General features: G+C 49.2%; 5 protein-coding genes across 5 annotated transcripts; 3 read left to right on the top strand and 2 right to left on the bottom strand.

Annotated features, from left to right (window-relative positions):
* Positions 1–252: 252 nt before the first annotated feature.
* P174DRAFT_442956 (pepsin-like aspartic protease) lies at positions 253–2,447 on the top strand. Its single transcript, XM_024827705.1, has one exon. It carries the CDS (start codon positions 657–659, stop codon positions 2,079–2,081), a length of 1,425 nt encoding a protein of 474 aa, XP_024681696.1. The 5' UTR covers positions 253–656; the 3' UTR covers positions 2,082–2,447.
* On the bottom strand, positions 2,263–4,095 carry P174DRAFT_220428 (L-lactate dehydrogenase). Its single transcript, XM_024821377.1, has 3 exons — positions 3,761–4,095; positions 3,648–3,699; positions 2,263–3,587 (listed from the first exon to the last, which is right to left on the bottom strand). Exons 1-3 carry the CDS (start codon positions 3,873–3,875, stop codon positions 2,444–2,446), a joined length of 1,311 nt encoding a protein of 436 aa, XP_024681695.1. The 5' UTR covers positions 3,876–4,095; the 3' UTR covers positions 2,263–2,443.
* Positions 4,096–4,799: 704 nt separating this feature from the next.
* P174DRAFT_461548 (putative acyl-CoA thioester hydrolase) lies at positions 4,800–6,259 on the top strand (the record flags this gene model as incomplete). Its single annotated transcript, XM_024830014.1, has 5 exons — positions 4,800–4,937; positions 5,007–5,071; positions 5,127–5,423; positions 5,475–5,656; positions 5,712–6,259. 5 exons carry the CDS (start codon positions 4,800–4,802, stop codon positions 6,257–6,259), a joined length of 1,230 nt encoding a protein of 409 aa, XP_024681694.1.
* Positions 6,260–6,550: 291 nt separating this feature from the next.
* P174DRAFT_422118 (AAA-ATPase Vps4-associated 1 family protein) lies at positions 6,551–7,340 on the top strand (the record flags this gene model as incomplete). Its single annotated transcript, XM_024825016.1, has 4 exons — positions 6,551–6,661; positions 6,734–7,021; positions 7,087–7,157; positions 7,226–7,340. The coding sequence occupies 4 exons, from the start codon at positions 6,551–6,553 to the stop codon at positions 7,338–7,340; spliced, it is 585 nt and encodes a 194-aa protein (XP_024681693.1).
* Positions 7,341–10,591: 3,251 nt separating this feature from the next.
* dspC (dual specificity phosphatase YVH1) lies at positions 10,592–11,911 on the bottom strand (the record flags this gene model as incomplete). Its single annotated transcript, XM_024822496.1, has 4 exons — positions 10,592–11,024; positions 11,078–11,428; positions 11,495–11,716; positions 11,868–11,911. 4 exons carry the CDS (start codon positions 11,909–11,911, stop codon positions 10,592–10,594), a joined length of 1,050 nt encoding a protein of 349 aa, XP_024681692.1.
* Between the last annotated feature and the right edge of the window lie 3,189 nt (positions 11,912–15,100).

Raw genomic sequence — 15,100 nt, 5'->3', positions numbered from 1 at the left:
ACTTGTCAGTCAGATTCCTGCCTCATTGAAAGCATTAAAACTAATAAGTGTTAGTATGATGGAGAATTGTCCTCTGTGCCTGCACAGTGCCCAAGCTAGACAATGAGAGTAACTGTTTTAGGTGTGGAGCTACCTAGAGATAGTTAGTGAGTCTACCACTAAAGAGTTAGTGACTTGCCGAAGGTTTGTTCTAGTGCTTTGGGGTCTTAATACTTGATCTGCTAGTGGAGAACATCCCCTATCCATCAAGCACCTGCCCACCTGCTGCACACCATGCGCTTCATCTCTCATCTTCATCCTCATCTGCATCTCTCATCTCTCACCTTTGCAATGAGCTCTTGTTATATCGCTCAGCAGGGTGCAGGTCTTTTGATCTGTTAAGAATTCTTTCTTTTGCTTGTTCTTTATACCCCCTCTATTATAGACTGCACCCTCAGCGTCTCTTCCTTCATCGCGCTTTGTCTGGATTTCACTCTTTAACTACAGTAATACCCCATAGACAAGCATTGCAGATTCGGTTCTACTCAAATCACTTTCACTACCGTCATTTAATCCTAATATATCGAGGTTCTGGTACTCCAAAGTCTCCGTCATAGCAATTGACCCCTCTCATGGTTTTGTCAATATTGCGACGAACATAGATCCCCTCTAGGATCATGCATCTCTTACAATGTCTTCTTTCGACCATTTCTCTCGCCTCCACAGTTACAGCCTTTGTTCCTTATTCATTTAATCTCGAGGTCTCGACCGACGAGTCTGCCAGCAATGATGTTGCCCGCCGTTTCGTGCCATGGAAATTACTGCCGGACGACTCAGACAACAATCCCGGGTCCTCTTCAGAGGGTGTCTCTTTAACCCTGGACCTCAAAAAGTTTCCTGTCCGCCGTGATAACAATTACAAAGTTGTCTTGGCAGAAGAACCTACAACACCCAACACTGCCGCTCTTAACCAGGAGGGCCTCGATTACTCTTACTTTGCTACGGTCAGGGTCGGCTCTCAAGACCAGCAGATGTGGATGGTTCTGGATACGGGGGGACCGAATACTTGGGTCTTTGGCTCAGACTGCACGACTGAGGCCTGTCAGCGACACGAAACGTTCGGCGAAGCTGCTTCAAAGACTCTCAAGTTATTACCGCTCAACTGGGCTGTCGGGTATGGGACAGGATTGGTCAGCGGCGTCCTTGGGACAGACAGTCTCTCACTTGCTGGTTTAGATGTAAATATGACGTTTGGCTTGGCCAAAAATGCTTCCACCGATTTCGAATCGTATCCCGTGGATGGTATTCTGGGCTTGGGACGATCGGCTAATAGCAATTTCAACACTCCGTCGTTCATGGAATCCGTCGCGGCGCAACGCCTTCTCAAATCGAATATCATCGGGTTCAGCTTCTCTCGCAACGCGGACGGTGCCAGAGATGGAGCGGCGAATTTTGGCGATGTAGATACGACCAGGTTCACGGGCGATATCGTCTACACGAACACAACTGGAGACAGCAATAACTGGAGGATACCCTTGGACGATGCCAGTGTGAATGGTACACCTTGTCGTTTTGCCAATAAGACCGCCGTCATCGACACTGGCACATCGTACGCCATGCTTCCCCCGAAAGACGCCACAGTGTTGCACAATCTCATTCCGGGCGCTGTCACGACCTCACAGGGGCAGAATTTCACCCTGCCGTGCAACTCGACGGCAGTGGTGCAAGTGAGCTTCTCGGGCCTTAGCTACAACATCTCCCCCAAGGATTACGTCGGACCAGCATACGGTTCGGCCTGCTTGTCCACTATTGTGGGACAAGCCTTGTACGGAGACGACGTGTGGCTCTTGGGCGATGTGTTCTTGAAGAACGTCTATTCTGTGTTCGACTATGACAATCATCGGATTGGCTTCGCAAATCGTTCTGTTCCTATTACCTCACCAACCACTACGGTCGCTACAGCCGCAAACCCTTCTGCGACAGACGGAGCTGGGTCGACTTTGACTGGCTCCATAGCAGTCCATACTGGGAGTGCGTCTATTGTATCCCGATTTGTCCACTGGCCCTTTGTGTCCGCACTTCTTTGCATGGTGTTGGTGTAGCCAAGCTCCACCACACCCAATATGCTTTTTTCGATACCAGCTTATATACCTTTCATCATTCTATACATTGCCATATTACTGGCTACGCCTTGATGGGTCTTTTATTACTTACCCAGCGTAAGCATGACTGCAGATTCTCTTGAACGCTTTTTCGAAGGGGTACTTCGATAAAGCTATAACACATACTGTCTTTTTAATCCAGACGTTTTACTGATGGCATGAGTGGTTCCTAGAGTACGATCTGTAATATAGCAGATGACATTACCAGAGTCTCCCAGTGTCTGAACTGCGAATGAGCTCTATGTACATGCATTTTCCAATAATGGTCTCCAAATTTTGAACGCACGTATAGACAAAACATATCAGAGAACCTTGTCCGGTATGTAGGTATAGGACCTGGGATAAGACTCTAATAAATGATCAGCGGCCGTGCCTTTCCTCACTGAGCTCGACATACCTAGTATAGACCGATCAAAATCTTTGACATTATTAAATCCCCCAACTCCCATCAAGATATCAAAATCCGCCAGGAGTGACTTCATGACATGGCGCACGCCCTCCTCGCCCATGATACTGAGCCCCCAGATCCAAAGACGACCGACAAAGACGAACTTCGCGCCCAGCGCCAGCGCTTTGACGACGTCACTCGCACCCCGGACCCCAGAGTCATACATGATGTAGATCTGGTCACCCACAGCGTCGACAATATTCTCCAGCGCATCAAGACTGGCGATCGCACCGTCGACCTGGCGGCCTGCATGGTTGCTCACCACGATGCCGTCAACACCGTACTCGACGCACTTTCTCGCGTCCGCGACGGACTGGATCCCCTTGATGACGAACGGCCGACCACCGGAGATGGACTTCCACTTCTCGATCAGCCAGGGGATTGTCTCCCAGGACCAGGCCCAGCCATGCCAGACGGAGTCGATCCACTTGGTCGAGGCGGCGACGACGTCTTTTTCAATGTCTATACCGACCTCCTGACAGCGCTTCTGAAACACTGGGTCCGTTAGCCCCAGATCAGCGCCAATGCCCCGGTAAAACGCATAATTCGAGTTGGCGACATCGTCATGACGCCAGCAGAGCTGCCATGTATCCGTTGTGAGCATCAGTACGTCGAATCCGGACTTCCAGGCGCGGTTGAGCAGCGAGAGCGTCAGCTCGTCATCGTGGGGCATGTACAGCTGGTAAAAACGCGGGCCTGATCCGTTCGCCTCGCCGACCTTCTCGATTGGTGTGCTGCCGGCTGTTGAGAGGCAGTACGGCAGATTGAGCTCGTGCGCGACCTTCGCGACGGCGACCTCAGCAGCAGGATGGTAGATCTTGTTGATGCCAATCGGGGCGAACCCGATGGGTGCCGAGACCTTGTGGCCGAAGATCTCAGTTGTTGTGTCGCGGAGGTTGGTGTCGACGAGCTGGCGGGGGACAATGCGGTGGCGGTAGAAGGCTTGTCGGTTGGCTAGGTGGGTATTGGACATGCCTGCGTTCGACGAGGCATAGTACCTGTGTGGAATGTGTTTTAGTATCTGGCTCATCCCTCGTGGTCGAGCTTTGAGGACATACCAGCCACCCTGGCTGAGCTTTTCGCGGGCTAGCTCTTCGAGTTTTCTGGGATCTTTACGCTCGAACCTTAGTTCGTGCCTTCGATGCTGTACCCTATGTCAGAATATACATACCAGTGTTGAAAGGCACAGTCTTGCCCTCTCTTGCTTTCAAGAAGTTTTCCCGTTGATAGAGAGCCCATTGGGGCGTTGATCTCTGCTCAATGTTGGGGTTGTTAGGGTCACTCATCGTGTTGGCTGATTGATCTAGCACATCAAAGGCACAGTAATAGAATAGAGAGTGCTCATACAATTATATGAGCCGGTTCGCTGATATATCAAACGTATCAAGCCGTCTGGTTCGACACATGACTCCCCAAAGTCACCTTTATCAATGACTTCATTTTGACGCATTCTCGGACAAGAGAGATGATCGCCTACATTTGGCCTGGGTGGAGTAGTTGGAAGGCAGGTAACAGTGGTAGGAACGCAAGCATGTGGTTTGATAGTACCTATCTACTAGTAGTGACCATTTGGAGCCGCGCATAGATTTTTCTGCTCGTAAACACTTGATCCGCGATTGATGCCGAATGCTTCAGGCAAATAGATCCCGATGATGTCACCAGATCTGCTGTCAACAATCAACCATCAACAACATTCTCAACAAACCAACATACATCCCGATGAGCACGGAAGTTATTTGGAGTCTATTATGTGAAAGCCTCTTCAAATCTCCACAAGCTTGAACCCTATACAGATTCTATAAAGTAATGAATGAGGGATATTGTTCATTGTTGGCCCCGACTTCATCCGGGCGGAAACGGTCTCGGGAACCCAACCGATTAATCGAGCCGACCACTGTTCCTTGCCCCTACTCCGCAAATAAAGGAGTCGAACAGGGGGTGTTGGTCTAGATCGGTTCATAAATCTATACATATACAGCTATATTCTACTGATAACCGAGATCGGGTACTTCTGACGACTTCACATTTCCATCATGTTCAGGCTCAGCGCGCGAAGATCCGTTGTTACTCGGGCACAATGTCTATCACCACACACGCCCAGCTCAACCGTTCTTCGCATAAAAGCTGAGCTCCCATCAACAAAGTCATTAATCTCGTGGAGGGATTTCCACCCCAGCGCAGTGACCAATGTTTCTTCCAAGCCGACATGGATGCCCATGCGGGTCAAGACTCCGTGGATCGAGGCTCTGACGAAGAGTCGCGAGGATGCGCAGTCGGGCCAGACACCTCGTGCGCAGGGAAAGCCAGACTTGACACCAAAGAAAATGTCAGATAGTTATTACAGTGCCGTAAGTTGCGCTATGAATGTTGTTTGTTTTGCACGAATGCGAATGGAGTGACCGAGTGCAATCATCTAGATTTTACCCCTGAGTCAAGACAAATGGTTGCTGGATTCTTACCTGAATGCTTCGGGACATATCAGGTACGATTGTGTTTTCTTTCTGTGGGGTATAACTCATTAACTGCTCCTCTCATAGACTGGGATCACTGCTGATGGACCTGGATGCCTTGGCGGGCATCATCGCGTACAAACACGCCGGTGAATCAGTAGCTACTGTGACCGCGGCAGTGGATCGGATTACCATCGAGCATCCTCTAATGGAGATTTGTGATCTTGAGCTGAGCGGTCAGGTCACGTATGCCACGGGGAGATCAAGTATGGAGGTGTCCCTTCAAGTGACCAGGGTCCCTGCGGAAGGAGAACCGGTAAAACCGGAGGATGTCCTTATTACCTGCGCCTTCACCATGGTCTCGCTTGATCCCGCCACCAAGAAGTGAGTGTTGAGTATTAAGATCTCGGTGAGCAGCACTGACATCCCCATTAGGCCCGTTCCTATTGCACCTTTGCTTGTGGAAAATGCGGAGGAACGTCTTCTCTTCCACAAGGGCGAGGAGAATTATCAAGCCAAGAAGGCTCTGAGAACGAGGAGTCTCCTGGAGAAGGCGCCTGACGCCGAAGAAAGTGACTTGATACATAACATGTGGACGAAGGAGATGGCGTATTTGAGTGAGTGACAATAATCCCTTCGGCTGTCACAAAGCTGATGCTAACGCGGGAACAGATCCCGAATCACCTGCCCAAAGACCTGACAATATGGTCTTTATGAGCGACACAGTACTGAAATCCGCCATGATTATGCAACCGCAGGATCGCAACCGACACAACTTTATGATCTTCGGTGGCTTCCTCCTCAAACAGACTTTTGAACTCGCATTCTGCTGCGCCGCCTCATTTTCCCACGCCCGTCCCAACTTCATCTCCCTGGATCCCAGCACCTTCGAGAACCCTGTGCCCGTGGGAAGCGTTCTCTACCTGCGGGCTACGGTTGCTCACACAGAACCCCTGGAGCGAGACGGTACCACATACACCAAAGTGCAGGTCCGCGTCGACTCTAAGGTTAGGGACGTGGAGCACGGCAGCAGGAAATCTACGGGCCAATTCAACTATACCTTCTTGGTTGAGAAAGACATTCAGGTCATGCCCCGAACTTATGGTGAATTTATGCTCTGGACCGATGCGCGCAGACGAGCACAGAATGCTGCCGCCATGGTGACTGGTTCTAGGGAGCCCAGCACGCTTCGCAACATCAAGAATAGTGTGACTGAGTAGAGATTTTCATTTGGAGCAGAGCATTCGTCGAAATTTGGAGTGTTTGTATTTACAGTGATGGAAATCTATCAACAGCTAGACACTATTGTCGAGTCATTGGAACTTTGCAACAAGTGAATATAGTAGCCAGTCACATGACATCCGGTGCTCCGCACCAGCAATCAACAATCGCTCTTAAAACTTGTCGCCCTCTACAAAGAATCTCCTTCGTTTCTGTAGTCAAACATTCGGATCCCACTCTATATCTATAACTTATATATCTTATAGACTTAAGCTCTTGCCGAAGACTCAATGTCACTCCCCAATGTATGGCATCTACGTCGGGTGGCCGATACTGCCGCCAAAGCATGCTTCGTTTGCTACAAGCCCTCCGCTAGTGTTCTGATTACACCAGACAACAAGGTAGGTTCGCCTCGCTATTGAGATGCAGTTATCTTGTACGGACTCTTTGTCAGGATCCTGCTGACTACGTAGGACTTTTTCTATGTCTGCCCTGTCCATCTACAAGATAGGCATTTCTGCTCTCCTATCGTGGACTCGGAGCAGGCGGCAGCCAAGGCAAAGCAGGAAGCATTGGCGCGGGAAATTGAGATAGTGAAAAAGGAGTATGAAGAGAAGCAGCGACGGAAGAAGGAAAAAGAGAAGGACAAGAAGACCGATGAGGAGCCAAAGGATTCAGACAAGAAATCCAAGAATTCCAAGAAATCGGACAAGGAGGGCGACAGCGGCGCCAAGTCACTTGAGAAAGAAAGAGATGAGAAGGTAGAAATGGCCCTTTTCTTACCTCTGCAACTGGAATAATTAAGACAATTCGCTGACATGGACAGATCGAATCCCTCACCAAGTCCGCTTCGTCGTCCGCTACGGATGACTCGCCTCGTATTTTCGCTTTGCATAAGTATGTCTATTCCCAAACCGGATACGTAGCTAACCACGTCATCCTTGACCTGAACTAACGATGGACAGAAATTTCTACCAGATGCGCGTCGACAGACAGCGTAATATTGAAATGGCCAAGCGGAATCGTCAGCGCTTGCAAGAACCATCTCTCTTCCCATCTGTCCCGTCCGGCGATCTTTGATGCGTGACGGTCATATCTATCATTTCTTTTGATGCATAGAAGCTATCTATCTATTCGCTGAACGTTGAACCTTTTCGGGAGTCGTGTGCGGAGTACGGACTAGGATGCGGATCCTTCATGCCTGGCAAGGCTGGCACCAAATGAAACCTAATCCGCGGGTAGCCTCAAGGCTGATGCGCTGGCGGATTCTGAGCTCAAGCGACTGTTTTTGGAATTGGGGCAGCTACTCAACAAAAGCATCCCACTATCCTGCTGCTGATCCTATCTGCGGTCATATCAGTTCCGCCTTCTCAATTACCAAGAGGACAGATTCATTGGCAATGACCGAGTCACAACGTGATCCGGATAGCCCGCCGGCAGCCGGCAGCTAGAACGTCTCACAAAATTTCCAGAAAGACGGCTGTGCATACTGTGGTAAGCACTAGCCTGGATAAGGAAGCACGATGTGATCAAGCCGTTGCAGAAAGCGAACGGTGCGGTACGTTCGGATACTATGACAGAGTATCTGCTGATCTTTCTGGTCACAGCATGCATAAGCCAGGTGTGAATGGCGGATTATACAACATCTCCTGTTTCGCTCAGTTCGGCGGCAGTTCATTGCAGAGATTATCTTGAACCCTACCTTGCAATCAGAAAATTATATGGACGCAACTTTTGATCTGCTGCGCCAATTACTGCCCTATCCTCTCTCCGTGGAATTTATTGTACGCCAGTCATCAGGAGACTAGCTCCTTCACCGACTAGCAATCTGCCTGTCGCCTGATCAAATACAAGGATGTCAATTATATCACCGAAGATTACCAGGGCCGGCACCTTGAACGAGGAGGAACAAGGCACGCTGGTTGCCTGAACAGGTTGCAACATTGAAGACCTGCTGTGCCTACAGTTACACTCATGATTCTCTGCCCATCGTCAGGAGATCATCGATCCCCTGATGTAACAGCAAGGGTGCTGAGCTGCCAGCCCTGCGATTATCGATCTACAATCTCAGAAATCCACCGCGTGACGTCATCCTCAGATAAACCAACTGCCACTTTGCATTAAACAGAGGAGACATAGGTATGCAGCTCAAACAGTCTCGCCGCTCGATCTGGTTTGATCGCTTGGCTCCTGAAATGAGTGAAGTACATACACCTTACGAAGTGGACCACTTCCTGTCTCCGTAAGGCAGGTAGGCTGTGCATCTCCTTGGCAGAGATGACTGGCTGACAAGCACGGACTTCCTGAATGCCTGCCTAGACGGGTGACATATTGCGATGGCCAACCCTACATACTCCTTTTATAGTTGATAGCTGGTTGGTCCATGACTCCGTCATACCTTCCTCCCTAGTGGTCTGAGGCGCAGCAGCTGCATGTAAATCTCTCTCCCCAGAACCCAGAATAACGATCAATGAAGATGACATTGAAGATCGCTGAGTGCTGCTTATGGCGTGGTCTACCAGTTGACACCGGCAACATACGAAGGAATTAACCAAGGTAGGAAATGAAAAATACACAGATACGATACAGAAAGCCCACAGCCCCTGACACGCGGAACCCCGCGGAAATGGGAAGATCGAAAATTGCAAACAATCAGGTCCATGGGTCCTTGGTGCGTCCAGTTGCGTAAGAGCAGTTTGCACAGCCCCCTTGCCGAAGCTAGTGTTGCAGCCCACATTAGCCTAGGCCCTGCTAGCCTACCACGGCCAGGGGTTGACTTGTGCTTACCAAGTAGTCAAACCACTGGAGAACCAGCAACGGATTTTACGGAATATTCCATGAAGCTACATAGTACTGCGTTGAGTAGTGTATCACTAAGACCTTGAAAGAAATATGATCGTCGCTGCGTATGATCAGCATTCGACAGCATACGAGAAAGCCTTTAGCTGATAAGGCTGACTATTGCCTTAACATGGATTATTCTCAGTACCCCTCTAGGGAGGTATTTACGGTATCTCCCTGAAGGTCTGAAGGTAGCAAACTAGAATGTCATTCATCCTTGGTCTTCTCTTGCCGCAGATCCCCGACTGGTGCGCAACCAGCCATTGGTCGCTCTGTCCATTCCAGATGGGGCTGCCTTAGGCCCCTCCAACAGCCTCGTGGGGATGTGGGTTCAAGCCCTGGATCCTGGATGAATGCTGACAGGCGGCACAGGCCACTAGCCGCGAGGCCCTTGGTTCGATGACATAAGGCAAGCTAAGGTAGGTTCCTGGTCCTGGTAAAGTATACGCTTCCTGGTACAAACTGAAAATTGCTCCATCACACAGAGTTCGCGGAAACAAGCTCAAGACTTGAACTGTGCAACAAATGTAGGGGAAGTTACATCATCGACCGAGATTCTCCAACGCTTATACTAGCTGTCTTCAGGAACGAGGCTGTTATAGCGCTTAGGTCCCGACATCTCAGAAGTGCCAACTTATATCGAATAATCAAACTAATGGGCAGGCATTCCGATGAAAGGCGAATCATCAGCCTTGTTAGTTGTTCCAAGGTCAAGGCATCATAAGGTTCAGCGTATGGTCCAACTTCTAGCACAGGCCGCTTTCATTTTAACAATCCCCACCGAACGATCGGCATCAGGGTCCTCCGAAACACCTTGACGACTAGAGATGTAATTTTTCGTGGATCCCAACTGAAGTTCTTCTTGCACGATACCTTGCTTGCGAAGTGCGATGAGATTACCATGTGTTCCTTGCCTTGCTTGTTGACCGCTATTCCTAATGCATCCTAATGCAAGGGGTCTCTGAATGATGAAATCAAGACGTGGATAAGAGCTCGTTGGAGTCATCATTCGATCGATGTTGCATATGTGTTTGTCAACTTCTGCTACCCACCCTCATAGGAATGACGTCCTGTTCTCGTGGGCCAAATACACCATTACATACAACCCGATGCACTTCTTGCTCTCGCCGATCGCCCATCCTCTTTGATACAGTCAATCTCGATTGTCTGAAGAATGGTTGCATTCGACGATCGCCTTATCTTACTCAGTTTCTTCAATGTCTCACCACTTGAGAATTGGTGGTGTCCATAGTAGGACATTCCTGAATTCCAAGAGTGGTGGCAACCCGGGACTGCTCTTAAGTGGTTGCAGCGGGAATGACTCAGTCTGCTAACGTAAGCTGAACGTAATCCAGACACATAAGGGCGCCGAGACTTGGATTAATGTTGGTGATGGGCACGTGGCGACGGGCCCAAATGTTCTTGGAGTGTTTCATCCCTTGCTAATCATCTGCGTCGAGACGTTGGTGGATTAGATTCTGAGGACCACGTCAAAGATTGCCGCGGCCCGCGCCTGAATCATCTGGAGGTCTCATGCCAGGTGGCATGCGGATCCCGAAAGCAGCTGGCGGCAAACCACCCGGCCCACGGGCCATGTTAAACCGATCAGATATATCGACTCTGGCTTTCGCGAGACCGATGGCTGGGACAACCCATTCGCCGCAGTTGCACTGCATACCCTGCCAGGCAAATTTGCCAATATTAGCTCCACAAGCTGTATTCGGACACGTCAAGCGGCCAGATAATGGTGCATCATCAGGACGGGAACCGTATTCTGTCGCTTCGGAGTCTGCAGTGGTATTAGGAAAAAGAGATGGTCGCATCCACGTCAGCGGATGGAGAAAAATGTGTGCACATTCCGTTGCTTTGTTATTCTGCCGTGGACCATGTGGTATGATGAATGGCGTGGTGGCCAGCGTACGCCTGGAGAGCCTATCAGACAGTGGTCTAAAGTGAAGGCAAGTAAGAAAACCAACCGGCATTTACGACACTTGATCTCAGTCGTACGGTCACTGGTCTCTTGAGGTCTGTGTGGCTGTTCATCCTCAAATAAGACCGACTGCATCTCAGGTGCTCGTCCACAGGCCACACTGTCTTCGACTTCGCGGCGATACAGCCAACGATTGTAGAGCGGATGGCCAGTAACATCGTCGGGACATCCCATTTCGTGGTAGAGAGCTAGCTGTTCCATGAACCCATCGTTTGGCTCGCAGAGTGGTCGGCCCTTCCTCAGTAAAGCAAGCGCAGACTGAGGGGTCAATGCACTGGGCTGCTGATGGAGCAGATAGGCAATACAGATGGTGGCGGAGCGCGATTTCCCCATTGCGCTGGTTGGTGTCAGTAAGACTTCAAATATAAATGGCAAAAACTCAGTAGCCGGAATATTTACTGACCAATGTACGAGCACACTGCCTCCAGCATCTAATCCCGACTGGATGAACTTGATAGCAGATGGGAAATGTTCCAAGAGATTCTCATCTCCAACATCGTCTGCATGAATGCAATGATGCTGGAAGTTGGCAAAAATCTCATCAGGTTGATTTAATCGTAGCACCGAGACTATGTGTGTAATGTTCGCTCTACTCAAAGCCGCCTTGTTCTTGACTGCTAGGATACTGCAAGTTATTCTATTTGTTAGCAGGTTTTCATCTTATCGATCACTTTGCTTTCGAGTCCCCTGCTTATTTTCGTTCTTGGCCCCGGATCATGGGGAGCTCAGCGGCACGACAAAATTCTATTATGACGGGAGGGGTAAGCTGGACTGACCCTCCGATGTAGATATCGTGTCCTGGGATTTTGTTCATAGCCATGCTGATACAAGGTTATAGCAGATCAACGAAGGACGAAATCATGAGTATAATGTAAAGGTCTCCTTGTATTGTAGGTACAGAGTTAGTGGACGTGACACTCTAATGAGCCTCGGAATCGATCTGAATCGAGCCAAGAAGAGCTCGGTGACTTTGATTGGTCTCTCGGGGAGAGCGCGCGGCGCCCCTCCCTGTGCCGTAGGTGCCTGAAGATTAAGGTGTAAGTAGGGCTAGGGCTAGAATCTCCACGTGCTGCTGGTTTGTTATTATGTATTGCCGTGGGTATTCTGTATTTAAGAAGGCCAAGCCTGAGACTCAAGACCGCTCTCTGTACGCGGGATCACTGGCTAATTCGAGATGCTTAGCTTCAACCGGGTAATCTAGGCAGTGGTGATATTGTCGAGATATAGAGAACGAGTCTCTTGCTTAACCTTTCATCGAACTTTGGAGTAACTCTTATGACAGTTACGAAAGTGACGATGGCGGGATACAGTACCTACTTTACCCCTCATCCCCTGCAGATGACTGTGCCGCAATTGCGAATGCTTTGGCTTGATAACTTTCATCCAATTCACTCTGGTAGATTCCACCCGCCTACCGCACCACGCTAGTCCAGGCAGGAAAATCCCGACTTGTACCCTTCACTACCAATCAGTCATCACTGCCTAGTTACTACCCGGTTTCTGCCGCTTCTCCAGATAGTCTTTCAGTGGCTTGCTGCTTACCAGCCCTAAACCAGGCCATCAACGAGCTGGCTGGCCCAGGGTTCGTCGTTGTAGTTAGACTCCCTTAGAGGAGACGTAATTCTGTCTAGCCAGCAGGTGGACACCATTGTTCAGCAGCATATGGACGGGAAGTTAAATGGCTAGACTTCATGGAGTAACCCACTTTTGTTAAGTCAAGCGCACTGCACAACATCGATTGGTTCCCTATCTGCCAAGCTCTTATAGGTCAGTGGTCTGTGCGACTGAACCAGCCATGGCAATCATTGTCCAGTGTCTGGTATGACTGAGTATCTTTAGATAAATGATCAGTTATTTTGAGAATAAACATGGTGCTTACTAGGCTGGTGTTAGGTACTGATTTGATCGTATGAAAGGGTACTAGAGCTTTTGTAGGCATATTAAAAGTATCCCGTCATGTATTGGTAGCGAGAGAGTATACTCGAGATCATTGGTTGACGGGTCTTTTAGCCAAGAGAGTGGAATCAAGCTTGGCCATTGCAAGATGTGTCCCAAAGGGTGGGTAGACAGGGCTCGACTTCACCAGTAGGGATTGTGGACGATCCATTCCATTCTTTGTTGTGTCTTCGAGATTGATGCGCAGGCTGGCAAAAGCCGCAAACCCATACGGCCAGGGTCAGAGCATCTGTTGACTGTGCCTGTGACAAAGAGCCATTTCGTCGTTTATGGCTGGAGAATATCCTAGAAGGATGGATATAGCCAAATGCCAACACCTTAACCCTACACCTGGGGTTGTATTAGTCCTTCCGTACAACATGCTGTCGGAAAGAGATCGCCCATTGGATGTCATGGCCACAGCCTCTTTAAGCTTTTACTTGTATTATGGTGTCCATCAGTATCACGTGGGCTAAATTGGCCCTAGGGCCTGTGCTTTCAGCCTTCTAATCCTGTGCATTCTTGTGCGCATCCTTTCAAGGCTGAAGGCTGACAGGATTAGATCTTAGACTTCTATGAGACTCTTGGGCCGACCGAGGTACATAGTACGTTAGTCGTTCCATTGTGGAACTTGTGGTTGGCTCGATTGATCGATAGGCTCTGGATTGCGGGAAATTTTGAGAAGCACTGAGGGCTTGACGTTCCTGACTTCCAGTTCCAGGTCCTTGATAACCAGTTAGCATAGAGACAATTAAATTTCAGTTGCATGAGACCTGCTTGAGCACTATTGGCCCACTGACTTGCAGGTTTCTTTAAACCCTACAATCCAGGCACGCTAGTGAACGAGGTGGGGTTGAAACATTTCGCTACCGATTTTGATCTGTGGTACGGAGTATCAGAGAGGTCCCATCCTTAAAACGCTCTAACAAGTTGGCCAATGGAAGCTGACCAGTGACATATCTGTTTGTTTAAGCCAAGTTCAAGACAATCAGAACTGGGAATTAAGGTAGGGGATTACTCCGTAGTCCGTACCAAGGGCGATGGCAAAAGACAGGCCCCTATGGTCGCCGAATGGCTGGGAACTGGGAATGGCTACAGCGACCGATCCAGTCTCCTGGGTTGCCACCACCAGTGGATGCAGGTGTGCGTGTTCAATACTACTAATTGTTAGAGACCTGTGTACCTAGCAATCACGCTTCGTGGCGAAACAAAACTGTACTAAAAACCAGCTCAGAACTGAAAATAATGAATTTCATACAACCGGAGCAAGACGCCTAATTAGGTAGGCCCTTACTTAGGTATCTTGGTAGGTTAGCAGTAACTGACTAATGGCTGATCTGGGATGATGGAGTCCGTAAGTTGCAGATTAATAACTCTTTTTTTCCTCTTTCCCTCCTTGCCCAATCATCGGTTGATAGCTGTAGCTCCAGCTATTCCTCTTGCATCCTCCTCCGAGACAAGACAATAATGGATGAGGCGTGGGAAAGACGTAAGCTACGACATTTGGTGGAGTCACTGTCATGCTCTGTCTGTAGATACTAAGTGATGAACAATTATGAATGATTCATGTCCCTTCCACTTTTCTAGATGGTGCTCTATAAAGACAGGCTTCTTCTATTTGAGGTATTCTCTACAATCTCTCCTCCAACTGCAAAGGCACACTTGTAGACCTTTTTATCCCCATGCTTACGGAGATCCTTGGATCCCCTCAGACATTCCAATTGATGCGACAGACTCAACAGACAGCCAGCGGTCCAGCACTGTGGCAGTGCATGTATCTAAGAGTTTAGTGGAACCTACTAAGCCTTGAACGGCAGCGGGTCAAGCGTCCTCTCGCCATTCAGATTGATTTGGTTCGCTTGCACAAGTAGGTATGGTGGGGTATACTGCAGTACCTAGTACCTTAGTACGTTCTCGGAGCACCTTAACTTGGCGACGAACATTTCTTGATGAGTTGTTTCAATCGATCCTTTATGGAAAAGATGGTCTCCTGGAAGACTCACTCTTGTCGCTAATAGTATCCCTGCATTGAAACTTTCCTCCCGTCACCCGAGGGCTGTCACCCAATGGAACA

Source organism: Aspergillus novofumigatus (assembly GCF_002847465.1).
Source record: "Aspergillus novofumigatus IBT 16806 chromosome Unknown P174scaffold_5, whole genome shotgun sequence".
Taxonomy (NCBI): domain Eukaryota; kingdom Fungi; phylum Ascomycota; class Eurotiomycetes; order Eurotiales; family Aspergillaceae; genus Aspergillus; species Aspergillus novofumigatus.
Note: the sequence above shows the minus strand (reverse complement) of the source record. Positions and strands in the feature narration are given on the sequence as shown.

Excerpts from the sequence above, each read along its gene's own strand:
- P174DRAFT_220428 (XM_024821377.1), bottom strand. The coding sequence starts at position 3,875 with ATGAGTGACCCTAACAACCCCAACATTGAGCAGAGATCAACGCCCCAA. Across the intron at positions 3,700-3,760 it reads GACTGTGCCTTTCAACACTG|ATCCCAGAAAACTCGAAGAG; the intron begins GTATGTATATTC and ends TCGAGCGTAAAG. Across the intron at positions 3,588-3,647 it reads AAGCTCAGCCAGGGTGGCTG|GTACTATGCCTCGTCGAACG; the intron begins GTATGTCCTCAA and ends CATTCCACACAG.
- P174DRAFT_442956 (XM_024827705.1), top strand. The coding sequence starts at position 657 with ATGCATCTCTTACAATGTCTTCTTTCGACCATTTCTCTCGCCTCCACA.